Here is a 20,488-nt window from a genome sequence, read left to right on the forward strand (position 1 = left end):
TATTCAACAATAGGAGCACAAAAAGATTTTTATTGATCGTGAATAACACACAAAGAATACATTTTAGTGGGGGCAATGCCCCATATTTATATACACAAGAGGAGCAAGAGAATGAGAGTCATTGGGCTCCCAACGGCTCTAAATAGAGTTGTTGGGAGCCCAACGACTCTTTGGTATTTGACTTAGTCAACAGTTGACTAGTCAAATACTTGACTAGTCAAATACCACCCAAAAGTGTCCAAGAAAGATGAAAATGAAAAGAGAAAAATACCTATACAACAAATACTAAAATGAAAATAAAAATTATATATTTGATACATTATTTAACAAGTTCCAACTGCTAGTTGGACCTCTTCCAACTAAACATTGGGGCTAGTCCAACGGCTAGATTGGTCAACAGATTTTGACCAACAAAAAATAAAAATAAAAATAAAAAAATAAGGAACAAAAAGTAGTCATTTTAAAAATTGACTATGAAATAAATAAAGTAAAATTCCTATTCTACCCCTAATGGTGTACATTAAGTATACTCAATCTATACAATACCTAGGCTAATGACCAAACATTTGATAGGTATATCAAAGATACCTAGAATACAAAAGGAAATTCAAAGGATATACAAAAGGAAAAAAGATATACTAGAAGATATACCAAGTACACCTAGCTATACTTTGGTATGAAATTACATGCCCAACAATACATATATCTTAACAGTTTTTATCTCCAAATTTCTTTACTATTGATGAAGAACTTGGAAATTACATTTATGTTTTATTTGGATTTTGCTTTTGATGTTTGGTCTTTGATATTTATAGTAAGTCCATATTTTATGATGCCACCAGTTATTCTTATGTAACTGATGTGAAATTTATCTTGTCACAACAATTAACTACTGTAAAATTTCTTATAAAAAACCTAAATTAGATCCCATTATTTACTGAGGAAATATCGTCTCTGTTGATTAATATTGTTTCTTGAATTTGTCCTTTTTTAGATGGCTTTATACCTTGCTGAAGCAAGTAAGCACCTTGGGTGCACAGAAATATTCAAAGAACCTTCAAAATTTGCCTGGACTGACTTCTATGAAGATCACTTCATGCTTCCACATCAACGGATCCTTCTAATTACAAACAAGCGTGTCATTATGCTGATGGTGTTCTTCTTACTTCCTATATTATCAATAGCTTTCTTTGTTTTGTTTTTTTTTCTCAATGCCTCATTTTCTGGAGTTGCATGTGCTTTCTATTTCTGTGCTTGTTCAGTATTTTGCTTCCGACAAGTTTGACAAGAAACCCTGCAAGATTTTATGGGATGTGCCTTGGGAAGACCTGTTGACATTAGAACTGGCAAAAGTTGGTTATGCAAAACCAACACACTTGATTCTTCATCTCAGAAATTTCAGAAGGTCTCAGAATTTCGTTCGTCTTGTCAAATGCGATATCAGTGATGAGGAAGTGGAATCAGAGAGTGAAGCAACAAGAATCTGTTTCACAGTGCATAAAATTTGGAAATCATATGTTTCTTGCATGAAAAGTGTGCGTTTGAAGGTTAGATTCATATCTTTCTGTTCAGGGATTAGCTTTTCTAGCCTATAGTTTGTTTATTAGATGGTTATCTTTTGAGCAGGTTCCATCAATCAAGCTGTATGTATATTTTCCCTGTGATGAAGCTGATGAAAGTACTTCTGATGGTCAAGTTAAACCTGTACTTAGGATGAGGGAATCCTTATCATTAGATTTGATATCTAGTGAGAAATTTCAAAATTATACTGTCAATTTTTTGAAGATTTGGAGCAGTGAACAGAAGGTTCGGTTCGCATTGTGCCCAAAGCAGGTTTCTGTCTGATCTTGCTGTTTCTGGCTATTTAAGTTATCCTGGCTATATCTTATATTCTCTTTATTTGTAGGTGGGGGATGATGCCGAGATATGCAGTATTTGGAGCCCAATCTGCCCTGATGGGTATAAATGTCTTTATAATGCTAACCTTTTATCTTATTGCTCTCAGGCATGACCTTATAATTATTTTTGTGCCGTATCACTGTATCATAAATGCCACATTTCTCAGTGTCTAGAGAGAGAGAGTTATGCATTACGACAAGTGGTTCTTATCATTCAATATGGGAAGGGAGAGTATTGGCACAAAATTGGTCGTTTGCAATTCACATGTTGAAAAACAATGCATATGTATGTCTGACCTAGGCCTAGGCTATATGTATGTCTGACCTATGACATAGGCCTAGGCTAAAGAGAGAGAAAATTGAAAAAATGGTAATTATGTCCCAATGAATGAAAATGATAGATATACCCTTGATTTTATGCAGACGTCCAAATATACATTGTTAAACCCATGTTTCCACATTCTCTCTCATACTCTAAGAAGGTGTGAGGAAACAATTATGCATTGGGCAGCAAAGTGCAAAAATAGAATGGCTTGAGCCTTAGTGAAGAAATCTGCCCCCTGCAAGATACTCGTGGTCATATTGGTAACCACAAATATGCTCAGTGTGTTCATTAAATTCAAGCTTTTCTGGCAATAGATTATAGGCAGTGATATCTTGCTCTTTCAATTCTTGAAGTTAACTGTATAAGCCATTCAATGTGTAACCTACAATGGGCCTACAAGTTGGGTTTTATACTTCCAATTAACCTGTTAACTACAAGGAATTGCCATTCGCATATGACAATTCCTATCTGATGGGTGGTTGGCATAAAAATAATCGAATCAATTATGACCACTGATGAGTTGCAAAAGGCAATGGAAGGGTTAGTGAAAAATATGTACAAGTAGATTATCCATTTTTAATTTGAATTGCATGGCCATAATGTTCTAGAAAAAGTGTGCTTTGGGAATATGATGTTAAAATATATGTATCAATATATATATATATGTATTTTTCCTAGAACACCATAGGGGTATTATGGTCATTTCACACAATACCCGATAGGGGTACTTGTTTTTTTCCTCTTTTTTATTTTTATCATTTTTTGTATTTATTTTATTTTTCTTCTTTTTTTATTCTTTCTTTAAGTCACTTAAGGGGTCCCACCATTGAGTCGTTGGGGCCCCCAACGGTCACAATTGTGACTGTTGGGGGCTCCCAACGACTCCATGAGAGCCCCTTTTTGGCACACCTTTTGAGGCCATGTGGCCTCCCTTCCTCTTTTTTTCTTCTTGTATAAATAGGGGTGAACCCCTTTGTAATTCTTATGCTTGAGAGCTCTCTCTCTCTCTCTTTTCAATAAAGAGACTTCTATATTTTTGCCTATCTCAAGGCTTGTGTATGTGTTGTCCCTTTGTGGACTTGGCTATCGTCTCTTTTGTTTTTCATTGTAGGACATTGCAAGTGCTTATAGAACTCTTTGTATTTTCGCATATTTCATTACATGGTATCAAAGTCGCTCGGTTCTTAGAGGAAGAAGCGTTGTACGTATACTTTTCATCTATTGTCTCCCTTCTTCTCACTTCTTGGTGGCATTATGGAAGCAAAAATCAATCTATCCTTCAAACTCAATGGAAAGAATTACATGATGTGGGCATCGGCAATGGAGAACAACCTCAAAGGCAAGAAACTTTGGGGGTATGTTATGGGTTCCATTCTGAAACCTAAATTGGAGCTCACAAAGATCGAAGGTAGACAAGAAAAGGTTGTTGAGGGAGATACTCGCCTCAAAGTCATTGAAGATCATCAAAAGGAAGTAGAAGATTGGGAAAGCAATCACGCAAAAAACCTTGCTTGGTTCATGAACAACATCGAACTCAAGGTATGTGCTAATATAGTTAAATTTCGTCGGGCCAATGAGGCTTGGTTTTTTATGAAGGGTATGTGTACCCAAAAGGATCTTGCAAGAGTTTATTTTTTCAAGAAAAAATTAGAACCACCAAACAAGGTGATTCAAGTATTCAAGACTACTATAGTGCTTTAAACCCACTATGGGATGAGTTCGCTCTTTTAGAGCCAAAATGGGTTGATATGGAAGATGTCGAACTAAGACAAAAGCAAATAGAACAAGATCGATTGTTCCAATTCTTATTTGGGCTACGTCCCAAATTTGAGCAACTGAGGTCATCACTTCTTCATAGATCTATCTTTCCTCCTATAGATGATGCTTTTGCCGAGATCACCCAAGAAGAAACAAGGCATGGGATGAATAAGAATGTGGATGAAGTGCTTGCCGTTTTCAAACCCCGCAATAATGTAAAAATCTACAAGTGTAATAACCTCAATTTTTTTATAATTAATTGCTTAAATTTATTTGAAAATAATGGGTACTTTTCTAAATTTGGGCCTTGGATCCGTTACCGTTATCGGATCCATAAAAGAATCCTTAAATAACCCACCAATGGGGGTGTTAAATTTTACTTATAATATTAATTATTAATTAAATAAATAATTGATAGTATTTATAAGAAAAAAATAAAATAGATGTTTGATGCAAGGGGGTCGGACCCATAGTTGGATCCACCCGGATCCAACTGAGGATCCATTGTGCAGGGGCGAACCAGAACCATTTTTTGAAATGGATCCTGTATCGTGGGTCATGGGCTCGGACCCGGACCCGAGTTCAATTTTTAAAAGAGGGGAGGGGCGTTAAAATAGGAATCGTGCCTAGGGCACGATTCTTGTTTTCAAGAATCGGAAACAGAAGGGGGAGGGGGGGTTACGCAGGGCGTAACCGACACCGCACCTCTCGGTAGAGGAGGGGCTTGGGGCTGATAAAGGGGGAGTGGAGAGGGGGTTCTTGCCCTCTTCACTCGATCTCTCTCTTCCCTCGTCTCTCTCCGTCTCCCTCTCTGTTTGTGTGTGTGCGCCGAAGGAAAGGAGGTCCCCGACGAGCTGCGGCAACCAGCAGCCATTATCGACTGCAGCGAGTACCTCCTGTCACGGCAGCAGCAAGGAACGTCATCCGCGTCCCTGCCTACGCGTCTTCAGCCTTCGATCGTCGGAAAGCCAGCAAAAAATCTTCAATAAGGTACGGGGCTCCTATCGAATCTAGGTGAGGGATCGAACATGGGTTCGATCCCATGTAATCTTTTGAGATGAGGGTCCATGGGAACCCTCTGGATGGCCCGATTTTCTCCTCTTCGTACTAGCCAAAAAATTTCTCCCATTTGGATAGAAAAGGAAATTTCAGGGTTTCCATTTATGAAAAAGGAGTTCTCAGTTTTCGATTGTCACGAAGGAGGGATTTGGGGATGATTGACGAAAAGCCCAATTCAGCCGAAATTGGGGATTGTTAGTTTATTTTCGATTTGAGGGGGGATTGTATTTCGATTTCTTGAAAATTTATATACTCTATGAAGTATCGGATGGCCCCAGTTGTGGGGTTTCCAATTTCTTGTTAATTTAATGATACTAACTCTTTTAGTGATTGATTCTCTATGTTTTAGTATTTTATGTGATATGATATGATTAAATTAAATTAGAGTCAATAAAATGTGCTCTTGAATCAAAGCAAATGAGGTGTTATGTGAGATCAGGGACTTATCATCATACACAGAGTGGATAGGTGTCGAGTGCCTGTGTTCATATGTGATGTGTGTATATGTTGTGCACAGGTGCATGCTTGGCCATGAACAATGTGTGTTATTGATCGACTCTAAGTCTGGACACTTATGTGTTAGTTACCCGTATCAAACTTGATTTCTAATCAAGTCCGTATATGCATGCTCTCTTGTGATATTGATCAGCCATATAAATGGGTGTTAAATATTCATCTGAACCTGATATTAGCTACTTGTATTTGGACGAGTGTGTTGTTTGCATTTTTTGTAAAAATACATATATTAGATGCTCTTAAAACAATATGGGTTACGCTCAGGTTTGCTATTAGCTGAACCATGTGCAATCAATGCCTTTGATATCAAATCCAAAGTGTTGCTGTGTATATTTTTGTTAATGAACTGTAAGTCATTTTATGTATAGAATTTCTTTTACAGTGTTCATTTGACTACAGTAGTCTTGATCAATGGTTTTATACTAAGTGGCATTATTTATGTTAAAGTTTGACATGTTGTGTGTGTTAAATCCACAGGGGCTGATTTATGTTAAATTTTGGTTTAGGCATGCTGTGTTCTATGGACATGATTGAGTTTCATCAGTCTGTGTTCTGAAAGTTTATGTTGAATTGAGTTTTGGTCTGAGAATGTGCAATTTGATGAATTGAAGTAAAATGAGTTGTTCTAAAGTAGCTCAAGCTGGTTTTTTAGTGTGGTTTAAGCTCAAAATTTTGTAAGATGCAGTGTGGAAGTATTAAACCATAACTTGAAAATTTCAGCTATGTCTAATAGTGTCTGTTATACACTGTTCAGGAAGGATGGACACATAAAATCTGGAAGTGTTATACGGGAGGTGTCTTGCCTTGTTGTCTCTAGTTGACCATTATGTTCCTGTTTAGAATTTCAGGTGTTATTTAAAAGCTTGTGTACTGGATTGTATGGAAACACTTGTCGTGGAGGTTTATGCTTTCACTTGACTGTTATGATTATGGTACGCATGAGTGTGAGCATGATTCAATCATTAGTAATTCTTCTTGAACATGTACGCTTGATATGTGAAATGGTACATGAACACTCACACACTTAAAGAAACCATGGATTGGTTAATACCCATATGTGATGTAGGTAACACACACATAGTGGAAAGGCATATGAACGAGTAATGACATGCATATATTTGGGTTTATGATTTCATAAGTGCACATGCTTTTGGCACTTTGGCTTAGTATTATAAATAAAACACTACTTTTGTTTTGTGATGTGTTGCCTCGATGGCCTAAATGGACCATCATCGACCTGGAGAGCCGTGGGTTGGTTTTCTTTTATTTATGTTTTTAAATGCATCACTTAAACCACATAAGATGGTTTGGCACATTACTACACTGTTCTAGTGGTTTATACGGGTTGGAGTCCCTTATGGGTCCCCGCAAGGGAGGATGCGGGTTTTCACTTTACTTTTGCATATGGTGTTGCAAACTTAAAGAATAAACTTTATTAAAGATATAATGAATAAGAACAGTGTAATATACTTTCTGGGATATCTCATCTGGAGTATGAGAATCTTAGATATCCGGTCTTGGGGAGACTGTGAGGATACAAAAACTCTGTGTGTTGTAAATTTGTCTCATGAACCCGATATTGAGGTTTTCTCCTGGCTACGGTTTTAGGGAGAGTCTGTCACTTTACCCGAGAGTGGTGTGTTTGACACAGCTGTTGTTATGATACCAAGGATGTGGCACTTGTGGGCGTGGGGTGTCTCTTGTGTCCCCGACATTAGATGTGGAGGTATAATGTTCCGAAGGTGATTCGGTCGAGGTCTAAGTTGGAACTCAGCAATAAAATACAAATTGTGTGTTAAGCTATCCTGGGAACCTACTTGACCTCGGGGATTGTACTCGTTTGGTATATCCGCTGGCAACGATAATTAAAAAGAGGAACTTAAGGTTGTGTGCATTTAATAGGGCATGCATATGGAAAGATGGAACTTAAATGAAAGATAACAGAAGAAATCATGCATTGCACATAATCATGCATTTTTTTTTTCTGTTGTGCATTAAATCACGCATGTTTGAATCATTCTCTATATCATGACATGATTTGGTGGTAGTATAGGATTTACTTATTGAAATCATGTTGCAAGGTTTGGTTATCTAGTTCTTGATATATGGTATTGTTTTACTGTTCTTGACTGGTGAGCATATGTAATTGTTTGTAGGTATAGATAATTGAATGCTGAAAAATTTATATCTGTACTCACTCAAATCATTGTATGAAATCTTATCCATGTTCTTTGTCTCACCTGGTTTCTTTAGAAGTAGTTGTGCTCAGAATTTCAGTTCTGGCACCCTACTTTGTTGGTTTTTCACAGGACATGGTGAACAGTGAGGCTGGACTGGCTACTGGGGATGGATGAGAGTTATACTTGAGTTTGTGAGCTTCAGCAGGGGACATAGTGGCTCTATTTTTGCTTTTCTTAGTTCTTTTAAATTTTTGCAGTTGTTACTTCACTTTTGAGTTGTGTATGAGACTCTTATTGGTTCATTAATAAAAGAGTTTTAGTTGGTTGTTATGGATGATGATTGCAACTTCGTTTGTTGTGGTTGGGTTATCCAATGGAAATTAGAACTGTGAGGACCCCGGGTCTCTGGGAAGGTTTCCGCATTGAAAAAAAAATATATTCCGCATTTTTAAAGGGTATGGATTGGAGTTGTTACAACAAGCCCCTCCACTTTGGTAAATAAGGAAACTACAATGGAGGAAGAAAAATGATCGTATGTCATCATTGCTATGAGTCGGGTCAGATTAAACCCGCTTGCCCAAAGCTCAATGGAACTTTCAAGCCTAAGGTGGCCTCTCTTGAAGAATCTACCACCAAAGAAGATAAAGGCAAGAATGGTCATCTCAAGGAGACCCTTGGTCAAATATCCATGGCTCTTCAACAAATCCTTAAAGCTACTTTCTCCACATCGGGTGCGGCCATTGCATCTACATCATCACCCGGTACGTACTCTTGGATCTTAGACTCCGGAGCATCTTTTCATATGACCCCTCATGAAAATGCTTTAATCGATGTTTGCACCAATTCAAAAGGCTTTTGTGTCTCTACGGCCGATGGAACTTTTTTGAAAATTTCTAGCATTGGAACTCTAAACTCCAAAAATTCTCAAAATCTTTTTGTTCCAAAAGTTAGAGTTCCAAAATTAAATTTAAATCTTTTTTCGGTCTCCCAAATTGCCGACCATGGTTGTGAAATATTTTTCTCATCTAATCGTTGCTTTATGCAGGATCTCCGGTCCGGGAAGCGGATTGGGCAAGGCCATAGGAAGGGGCCATTTACTATATGGATCATCTAAACCTTCCTACCAATCATTTTTGTTCTTATGTCCAAGAGAAAAGTATTGAAACTTGGCATAAAAGGCTTGGTCATCCAAGCTATTAAAAAATGTATTTTTTTCCATTTGGAAACAAATTTTGTAAGGAAAAAGACATTAATTGCAAAGATTGTATTTTTTGAAAAATGAAGGCTATTTCTTTTTCAACTAGAACATTTTTTCTTTAAGACCCTTTGAATTGGTGCACTCGGATGTTTGAGGTCCATCTCCAGTCATATCTAAAGGGGGTTACTCTTACTATGTCACTTTCGTCGATGACTTTACTCGATATGTTTGGATTTATTTCCTTAGTCATAAATCGGAAGTGTTTTCCTTCTTCAAAAAATTTCATATAAAAATTCAAAACCAATTTCAAAGTAATATATCTACTTTGAGAACCGATTCCGGTGGTGAATACTTGTCTAATGAATTCCAAAATTACTTAACACAAAATGGAATTTGTCATAAAACATCATGCCCTAGGACTCCACAACAAAATGGACTAGCGGAAAGAAAGCATAGGCATATTATAGAAACCGCTAGAACATTGCTTGTCTCTAGAAATATTCTGAAATTTTTTTGGGCCGAAGTCGTCCTAACCTCAACATACCTAATCAATAGAATGCCTTCCTCAAAATTAAAGAATGCCTCTCCTTATGAAAAACTTTTTAAATTCTCACCCGATTTCAATCGCCTTCGCATCTTTGGTTGTAAATGCCTTGTTCTCTTGCAAGAGAGATAAGTTGTCTCCAAAGGCAATTAAATGTGTTTTTTTAGGTTATGGGGAAAATAAAAAAGGCTATAGGTGTTTTGATTTAAAAAATGACAAGCTTTATGTTTCAAAAGATGTAACTTTCTTAGAAGATGAGAATGGTTTTGAAAAAATGGAATCATTACATGAAATTGATTATATGTTTTTACATGATCTTATTGATGACATAAATGATGATTCTATGAATCATCTTGAAAATATAGAGGACACTTGTGAAGTGTCCAATTTTGATATGTCACCACCAAGTGATGGTACTAATAATGAAAATATTAATGTTTACACCCGAAGAGATCAAGAAAGGCCTATTAGTGCCCTAGAAAAATTCTCTCAAATTTCTGAATCTTCATAAGAGCCCCCCATTAGGCGCTCTTCTAGAGAATTAATACCACCCAATAGGTTTGTATCCTATGAGTCTTTAGCACCCAATTATCGGGCATGTTTAATAACTTTACATTCATATTATGAACCCTCTCATTATAATCAAGCTAAGACTCTACTACATTGGGTTGAAGCAATGAAAATAGAATTAGATGCGCTAAAAAAGGCTAATACTTGGAAAATAGTCAAACTCCCTCTGCATAAAAAACCTATTGGATGTCGTTGGGTCTTTAAAGTTAAAACTAAAAGCGATGATTCCCTAGAAAGATATAAAGTCAGGTTAATAGCAAAGGGATATTCATAAGAATATGGAATTGACTATGAGAAAACATTCGCTCCTGTAGCCCGAATGACTAGTGTCAGAACTCTAATAGTTGTCGCATCAACCAAAAAATAGCTTATATATCAACTTGATGTGAAAAATGCATTTCTAAATGGGAATTTAAATGAAGAAGTATATATGGATCCACCACCCAGAATTAATATTGGATAAGGTCAAACCCTTAAGCTTTTAAAAGCTCTGTATGGTCATAAACATGCCTCCAAGGCTTGGTATGATCGTTTTAGTGATAGCATGGTTAAATTAGGATTTCATTCATGTTATACTGACACTACTCTCTTTGTTAAAAGTGCAGGTACTAGTATTGTTATCTTATTACTTTATGTTGATGACATGATGTATCACTGGGAATGATCAAAATAGTATTGTTGATGTTAAAACCATGTTAAAAAATAATTTTGACATGTCTGATTTAGGCTTTCTTAGATATTTTCTTGGCATTGAAGTCACATATTCTCCTCGAGGATATATTTTGTCACAGATGAAGCTTGCTACAGATATATGTACTAAGTCTGGCATTTCAGATGATAAAAAGGTAGAGACTCCAGAGGTCATTAATGCCAAATTAAGGTTGGAGGACGGGGTTCTTCTGGAAGATCTCACACCCTACAGACAATTCATTGGATCTCTCACTTACCTAACCATCACCAGACCAGACATCGCTCATGCAGTTCACTCTGTAAGTCAATTTCATCATGCTCCTATAACTGTATATATGAGCGTCGTGCTTCGGATCATCCGATACATCAAAAACACCATAAATAAAGGGCTATTTTTATCTTCATCTTCTTCCTTAAATCTTGTTGCTTATACTGATGAAGATTGGGGAGGTAACCCTAATGATAAAATCTCAACTACCGGTTTTTGTGTCTTTTTAGGAGATTCCTTAATTGTTTGGAGATGCTAGAAGCAATAGAAAGTCTCGCTCTCTTCTACTGAAGCTGAATACCGGGCTATAGCAACCACAACAATGAAATTAGTTTGGCTTCGCAATTTTCTCAAAGACATGGGGGTTGATATTGCTGGATCTTCAAAGTTATGCTGTGACAACAAGAGTGACATCTATATTGCAAGCAATCACACTTTCCATGAGCGCACCAAACATATCGAGATGGACTGTCATTATGTTCGGGATGAATATTTACGAGGAACAATTACTCTTCCATATGTCACTTCAGAATATTAGTTGGCGAACTTCTTCACTAAAGCCCTTTCTGCTCCTCGCTTCATGTTTCCTTGGCGAACTTTCGGTCATCTCCCCGTAAAGTTTGAGTGGGTGTTAAAATATATGTATCAATATATATATATATATATATATATATATATATATATATATATATATATATATATATATATATATATATATATATATATATATATATATATATTTCCTAGAACACCATAATACCCAATAGGGGTATTATGATCATTTCACACAATACCCGATAGGGGTACTTGTTTTTTTCCTCTTTTTTATTTTTATCATTTTTTGTATTTATTTTATTTTTCTTCTTTTTTTATTCTTTCTTTAAGTCACTTAAGGGGCCCCACCATTGAGTCGTTGGGCCCCCCAACAGTCACAATTGTGACTGTTGGGGGCTCCCAACGACTCTATGGGAGCCCCTTTTTGGCACACCTTTTGAGGCCATGTGGCCTCCCTTCCTCTCCTTTTCTTCTTGTATAAATTGGGGTGAACCCCTTTGTAATTCTTATGCTTGAGAGCTCTCTCTCTCTCTCTTTTCAATAAAGAGACTTCTATGTTTTTGCCTATCTCAAGGCTTGTGTATGTGTTGTCCCTTTGTGGACTTGGCTATCGTATGCATCTGTTTTATTGGAGATATCAAATAGTTAACTGGTTTGTGTGCATGCATGCACAGGCACACACACACATGCTTTAATAGTTGGGTCTCATGGTCTTTCTTTAATGTTTTCCATCTGATGACATCTCGTGGCTCTCTTGCAGTTATGTCTCTGTAGGTGACATAGCTCGGCTTGGTAATTATCCTCCAAATGTGGCTGCTGTCTATCAAAATGTTGCTGGAAAGTTCACGCTCCCTGTGGGTTATGATCTGGTATGTCTTTCTAGGTCCGTCTATTCAATTTTTCTGGTTATAAAACAACTAATTTTGGATGGTTCCTTCTTTTATAATATTGGTTAGCGTTAGTAGCCAAGTTTCCCTCATAATTTGGATTTCATTTGTTGCTAACCAAGATACATGTTGAAGATGTGCTTTTGTAAACTGAAGCTCAATTCGGATGAGCTTCTGTACACAACCTATTTTAACTCCCCATTACAACTTTGTTTTTAATTTTTGCTTTTACAAACAGCATCGTAGTATCTTCCTTATATCGGCAACTTCTTTGTGCATTAACTTGATGCATTTTCCGCAGGTATGGAGAAATTGTTTCGAAGACTATGTAACACCAGTGTCCATCTGGTACCCACGGCCACCTGAAGGTTTTGTATCGGTTGGATGCGTGGCCGTAGCAGATTATACTGAGCCCAAGCCAGATGCTGCATACTGTGTGCTTGCAAGCCTTGTTGAGGATGCACAATTCGAGGAGCAAACCGTGTGGAGGGCCCCAAATTCATATCCTTGGGCATGTTACTTCTATCAAGTTCACAGTGAAGCTCTTCAGTTTGTTGCATTGCGACAAAAACGTGAGGATTCAAACTGGAAAACCATGAGAGTTCAATCTTGTCAGCTGCAAGAAACGAGACAGGATTGATTGGCTGCCTTGATCGATTATGGTCGGGAGACTACAAGTTTCTGCAACCGCAACTATGTGGTTTGGAGACCACAAGTTTCTGCAACAATTTAGCAATTTTTGCTTGTCATGGGCAAACCAGAAACTTGGATTGTAGGGTGGGATGGAACACATTAGCCTAAAGGAAATGGGATGCTGATTTGATGGTCACCTGTCAAATATCGGCCATGGCCATTAGGAATCCTTACTTTTGATTTGTTCTACCATGTATTGTTGCTGCCTGTGAATGCGAGGAATGTTCTCTATATTTGAGATGGAGTCTTTCAATGTTACGAGGCAACATTCGGTCTTGTGAAACATGTGCAGTATTAATGATTATTTTTGTAGTCAGGTTTTTTGTCCTTTTTATGTTGGCTTTGTATGTATTTCCTTAATTGTGGACCAAGGACATTCCCAAAGGTGGGAAGCTATGTCACACGAACTCTTCTAACAGGGCACCGCCCCTGCGTTGCACATGCACCCAAGCAGGTGCGACACTTGGACACAACTTCTTTTGTGTTAGGTGAAGTCAACCACATGAGGTCTATTTTTTTCCAAAAGTAGATTAAGTTAACTCTATATTATGTATATAAATACATAAATGCACACAAATACACAGTGTTAACTTAAAACTGTTAAAAAATTTATATATATATATCCTCCCTATGTTCCTATGCGTAATACCCCCCTTCCCCAGGGAAGTTGTGCAGAACAACAATGCAATGCCACAAGGGGAAAAGATGTTATGTTGTCCTGAATCGTTTGAACCGATACTCAAGTGAATCGTTCTGTCCCTGCTCAAAAATAATAAAAAGTTATTACATGCAATCACAAAGTGACAGGTGTTAAAACCATTAAAATAAATTTAAAATAACATTAAAATTTATTTTTTTGGTGTTTTTGACATTTATTAAAAATAGACGATTCAGGCTTGCAAAGTATTATACCCACCGATACTCTGATAACATGCTTCAAACTCTGATTCTCGATTATTGTGCCACCTAGTTTTCGTTGCATGGCCCAAGGAAGAAATGAAGAACACCAGTTACCCAAGTTTATATGGGGCGCTGCGAGGTGGGTTGTTTATCTGTGGCCGATGCCTAACCTTTTTGTAATTTACATAAGCTACCCAAGTAATTTTCATCACTTTTCATAAGCCGCGTGAACACGGGCTTCATTCATCCTGTTTGGGGAATTGTTACACGGTTGAAATTACTTATGAACACTTAAATGGATTTTAAAAGAATCTACTGACATTTTCCTCTAATTGATCTAACCAATTTCTAACCCAAATAGCCAAAGCGAGAGGATCAGGTCTGAGGCGCCTTGGATGCCTTTGATCCTAAAAATGAATGACACATCAAAAAGTTAATAAGGCTCATTATGAGCCGTTTATTTTAAACCATTCAGATGCTGTCCATCCGAAAAACGACATTTTAAAACCATTTAGTTGTCTTCCATTCGAAACACAAACGGGAAAAAAAGTAGGGCCCCATCCAAGTGTTGGGCATCTCATCGTACAGGTTTGGATGCCTTTCATGTTGAGATCAACGGCATCCGAAGGAGCTCTGAGCACAGTCTAACCTGATACCATCTCATAGCCTAATCCATCCGAGAATAAACCCTGCCAGTCATGGTCTCTACACTGTCCGGTCTCAATGAAAACCGATTACATCCGTGTCAATTGATCAAATCCATTTGAAATGAATACTGACGAATCAAAAGGTTTGAGTTTTCTTCCCTTTGTTGCATATTAGAAAATTGCCAAATTGCATTTCTGGGTACTTTTTTCCTTAATATTAGGATAACCCACTTAACCTAGCAGAAAATATTCTATTTCCTTGAGTATTAGAAATTTCCCAAATTTCATTTCTAGCTACTTTTTTCCTTAATATTAGGATAACCCACTTAACTTAGCAAAAGATATTCAAACCAAAATGTCCCTACTGTAGGACGGCGTGTTTTCCTAAATGCCCTAAAATTTCTGAAATCCACCCGCTGTCCAAAACCGCAAATAGAAAACTTTTTAGGACCTTTTTACCATTTGCACAAGCAAACCTCGTGAAGTTCATGCAATATATCGTTCCGCCCATTGGCTAAAAGAAAACCTCACTTAAATGTATATTCACACATTTTTTTGTGGTCCTCAAGAAGCGCACAAAGAATTATGTTATTTCTATGGTCTTATCTGTTAATCGTAAAATAGCAAATACCTTATTAAAATTGCATATTTCATTCGAAAGTCGCAAAGAATCGTGCGAACCTTCTTTCTCCTTTCTTTAACTGTCACTTAAATGTATGCTTGCACCTTTTTTTTCAGTCTTCACGAAGCGTGCAAAAACAAGTTTTGAGAACCTCCTTATGATCGTAACTTCATAAATACATTAGTAAATTCATATATTTTATAATAAAGTCATTGTTTACCGTGCAAACCTCCTTTCTGTAACCTTCACTTAAATATATATTTGCACATTGTTTTTCAGTCCTCATGAAGTGCGCAAATATAATGATTGTGAATTTCCTTTAATCGTAACTTCACAAATAACAGAGTAAAACCATATATTTTATAAGAATATCACATATATAATGTGCGGAGAGACACAAATCTATTACTAACTATAGAGTAAAATCACATATTTTATAAGATCGCATATTTTCTTATTATTTATTATAAAATTCTAAAAAATCACAACTTTTGGTTATTGTTTGCTATAATTATTTGTAGCGCAAATCCATACTTTTCTAGTTTGATTCACTTGTTATAATCCAACATACATTTTATAATTTAACAGATATTTTCTATTATAATTAAGCAAATATTTATAATTCAATAGATATTTCTTGTTATAATTTAAGAGACATGCTTTTGACTCAACGGCCCATGTTCCTCCTTCTCAATGACCCTCTTTTCAGAGAGACTACCTACAAAATGTTGTGATTGAACATCTAAATCTTCAATATTGCCAATAAATACCATGGAGGACAAGTTGATATCTGCATCGTCATCATTGACATGCCAGTTTTCAAATTCAAAGAAGATTAAGATGAGATAATCTTTTATCATATCCTTTATTGTCAGCGCGACAGTATTGCTTACTACGCTACCGGTTGGTTACTGAACATAGCCAAATTGTCATACCACTCAGTTGGCTACTTGACACTCAACTTTATTTATGTTGTGCAACCAAATGTTTGTTATCGCTATGGACTTTGCTTGCATAACCACGTCATGATTCTTCGCCTCCTCCTTCGCGTCTTCATAGGGGCACCACCTTACCTATATAACAAATTTTCATTCATGGTTAGTTCTATATTGCATATATTTACATTTTTTCTAGTCATCCTTCATAATAATTTTAAGTAATGGCCATTGTTGAGAATATGATGACCAGAGGCTCTTCAATCAGTCTCTCTTTGTTGCTTGACCGATTACATGTTACTACATGTTAAAATGCAAGGAGAATGTGACCTCTCAGGAGCCTTCCAATAGATATGTGCTCTCATATCCAAACTTGTATAAATTTATACATGAACTAACATATATTAATACACACTATATTATATTACTCATGTTAAATAATATTTTTGTTTAAATCAATAGTTTAGGTACAAATGAAGGAATAACTACCTCTAACAATATCAATATGTCAGTGATGTTTATTCTTCAAGTCTTCATGTTACTCAAACCTCCATAGACGTATTGGTCGATGTGATTCAAGTCTCTGACCAGTTCAATGTATGAACTATAGATCGACTTTTCACAATTGTCGATGAATACGCATGTGCCCAAGAAGTAGAGCAGGAATACTCTTGGGTCTTTATCCCTGATATTATCGGTATTGGCCTTTCTTCCAATATACAATAGTTTCTCTTTCATTTTCCTCACTTTCATAGGGTCAAAGTGATTTTTTGATGATGATAACTTCAATCTTTCTCCTAGAAACACATCATCTTTTGCTTATAAATATCACACATGTGCTTGAAATCTCCCTTCAATGTCCCCTCAATGGTTTCCCATGACACTTAAATCTGGTGATTCGTTCATGTCCACTAACTTGATAGTCAACTCAATATTTATAAACTAAAATATATTAGTTTCCACATCTACGACTGCACAACAACCTCTAAGATGGGGTAACTAATGTTCTATGGTGTGATTTCCAAGAATTTTTTAAAATACACACAATCAAACTTGTCTTTAGCATCCTTGGATAGAGATATGAACCATTAGTGTACTTGTAACCAGTTGAATTGGTGCATGTGGCCTATTGGATTACTCTTCTCGCCTTGCGACTCCTACCATATATATATATATATATATATATATATGATAATTTAATAAATGATTGAATGTAAAATAGAAAATAATTTTAAACATCTTAGAAATATACAAAATAATAATTGACCAAAGTACTTGTTTAGGAGCACCAGACCATTCTCTGCTTTGATCTCGCTCTCAAAGCTTGCACTTTCTTCTTCTTATCCTCTCCTTGCTAAGGTGCCTCTTCCAGCCCTCTATAATCCATATTATTTATGGTAACAAATATAAAATTACTATTTTTTATATTAATGTATACATAACACTTAAAAGCACAAAATTTATTCATCAATGGGCAACAACACCATTGCATACAAAACAACTTAAAGGAAATTAAGCATTCTAGAAAAGTTAACTAAAAATGTGATTAAAAAACATCAAACAATGTTTAATTATATTAGATAAGAAAAAAAATATGTAATGCCTCTGGGCATTAAAAGATAAAAGTACTCATAATCATCACCAAGGTGTGGTTGACTCATTGTCTCTCTGTAGATGCAAGAGTTTCAAGCCATTAAACCAAGTAGTTGAACCACTATTCAATTGTGTCAATAAAACACAATGTTTAGGGAGGTAAACTAATATTGTTATATTTTCTTACATTTTTTAATGTATTAATTGTAGGCATATTTTTTGTATGAAAGATAAAGAGATACAAGTGAGAAGATAGAACAATATAGAAAAATGTTGAAATATATAGGCTTAGTGTTTTCAATATTTTCTAAACATTAAGTTAAAGGGTTACCGAAAAACTCATCAAAAATATTGTGTTTATCAGAAAAACTCATCATTAAGAATGTGCTTAAAAAAAACTCGTCAAAAATACTATGCTTACTAGAAAAACTCATCATTAAGAATGTGCTTACCAAAAAACTCATTATTAATGAATCTGAAAAACTCAACGATGAAGTGTCGTCGATGAATTCCCGAAAATAGTTGCCAAAAAAATCGTTAAATTTTTTTGCAAAAGATCAAGAAAGTTGGGAACCACAAAGAAACTCTAAAATATGCAAAAATAGCCCTGCAGTGTAGACAATCATTTTTTATACGCCCAAATAGTTGCATTTATTCTAGTAGAAAAATCACAAACATGAAAGAACATTATACATTTATATATGTGGCTTTATTGTGGTATTTGTATAGTTAGTAACATATTTGTATTTCTCTGCATAATGATATATGTGATCTTATAAAATACATGATTTTATTTTGTTATTTGCAAAGTAAAGATTAAAGGAGGTTTATAATCAGTATATTTGTGTGCTTTGTGAGGACTACAAAAAACAATGCACAAATATGCATTTAAGTGAGGTTTATAAATAGGTGGTTCGCATGGTATATAACAATTTTGGTATAAAATACATGATTTTACTAAGGTATTTGTGAAGTTACGATTATAAAGAGGTTTGCAAAACTTATTTTTGTATGCTTCGTGAAGATCACAAAAAAATAAGTGTAAACATACATTTAAGTGACAGTTAAAGAAAGAAAAAAAGAGATTCACATAGTTTTCTACGATTTTGGTATGAAATATGTGATTTTATTGAGGTATTTGTGATTTTACGATTAACAGAAAAGATTGCATAAACAACATAATTTATGGCTGCGCTTCTTGAGAACCACAAAAAATATGTGCAAAATATACATTTAAAATGATATATCATGTGAACTTCATGAAGTTCGCTTGTTCGAAAGGTAAAAAGGTCTTAGAAATGAGATTCCTTGACTTATGCTTAATGTCTTGTCATAAAAAACATGTACTTCGACATGTCTAGATTTCTTTAATGTTGGTGAGCTATGAGAGTTCTTCTTAGTAAGTTAGACATGGACCAGTCATAATATGTTCTCTTACCAACGTTGACTCCTTCGTGGCCTATGGAGTTGGCACTCTATCACAAGTTTCGTTTTGTGATAGCTTGATATTCTACGTATGATTTGGGCAATGAGCGTCATAACAATATGATATTCAATAATTAAATAGAAGATATTGACCAAGTAGACCTTTATAATTGCAATTGTTTTAGGCCAACATGAAGTCTTTAGCCTTGATGAGGGAGGTAAATGAACTAAATGTTCATGCCCAAATTGTTTTCGCTTAATAGAGAATGTGGAAGAATTTAACTTCGGACCTTTTGTATACAAGGTGCATGTCACAACCAACTCTTGCATTGTCATGTGATACATATCATACAAAGAATATATATTTTACCTTTACAAGCCTACACAGTCTGGGCTGCTCCTTGTCAGGATTGGCTTATTAAACATGATGAGTGCATACAATAGGCTCTTTCTCAGCTTGGCCAGCCTATTATACAGTCTTAATCAGGCTATTGTTGGATCAAACCAAGCTTATTGGGAATAAATAGAGTATAGGATCCTATCCCAAATGATGTGAAGCTTTAAAGCTGCATGAGTAAGGGAATTGAAAGTGATTGGTACTTGTATCTTTTTATATCTATTTCATGTTCTTGTGTAAAACATTAGATAATCAACATTTGAGACATTCTCAATGTGTATTATCCACATCAAAGGCCAAGTTGTATCATTATAGAATCGTCAAACCTATGTTCACACTTTTCATGGCAGTATCGACTTTCTTACAAGATCCAAATTGGATGAAGTTGCTATTTGAGGCTTTGGAGAGCGGGCGGATTTTAAAAAATTTAGGGCATTTTGTGAAAACATGTCAGATTTTTTGTTATTCTATTTCCTATTTTTCTTCTTTCTAAACATTAGGAAAGGACCAAATTTAGGAAGAGATCTTTATCTGTTGGCCATTCTTTGCATATTTCCATGGAATCAAGGAAATGAGATATCATAGAAATTGTACTTGTAGTCTTGCGATCAGATGATGGGGCACATTGAATTTGTGCAATGTGATTGCACATGATTCCATCACGTAACTGCAAGGCCAACCTAGCTAATCAACCATTCTCAAGCTCAACTTGTTAAATATGAGATTACCATACCCTTGCTTTGCCATATAGAGGAAATGGTCGTGATATTGTGAACTTCTTAACACGAGAAATTCTCGTGATAAATTGGAAATTTTGTTTCACGATAA

At 35.8% G+C, this 20,488-nt stretch overlaps 1 protein-coding gene across 2 annotated transcripts in view; it reads left to right on the top strand.

Moving 5' to 3' along the window:
- LOC149822172 (pleckstrin homology (PH) domain-containing protein) overlaps window positions 1–13,457 on the top strand; it is a 348,671-nt gene extending 335,214 nt beyond the window's left edge. For both annotated transcript variants that reach the window (XM_089980112.1, XM_089980113.1), the window contains exons 60-65: window positions 995–1,153; window positions 1,263–1,547; window positions 1,627–1,833; window positions 1,907–1,959; window positions 12,322–12,430; window positions 12,750–13,457. In XM_089980112.1, the coding sequence (XP_089836238.1) occupies window positions 995–1,153; window positions 1,263–1,547; window positions 1,627–1,833; window positions 1,907–1,959; window positions 12,322–12,430; window positions 12,750–13,088 (1,152 nt within the window). In that variant the 3' untranslated portion in view covers window positions 13,089–13,457. The remainder of the gene's footprint in view (window positions 1–994; window positions 1,154–1,262; window positions 1,548–1,626; window positions 1,834–1,906; window positions 1,960–12,321; window positions 12,431–12,749) is intronic.
- Window positions 13,458–20,488: the final 7,031 nt, after the last annotated feature.

Source organism: Nuphar pumila, chromosome 11 (assembly GCF_984573655.1).
Source record: "Nuphar pumila chromosome 11, dmNupPumi1.hap1.1, whole genome shotgun sequence".
Classification (NCBI taxonomy): domain Eukaryota; kingdom Viridiplantae; phylum Streptophyta; class Magnoliopsida; order Nymphaeales; family Nymphaeaceae; genus Nuphar; species Nuphar pumila.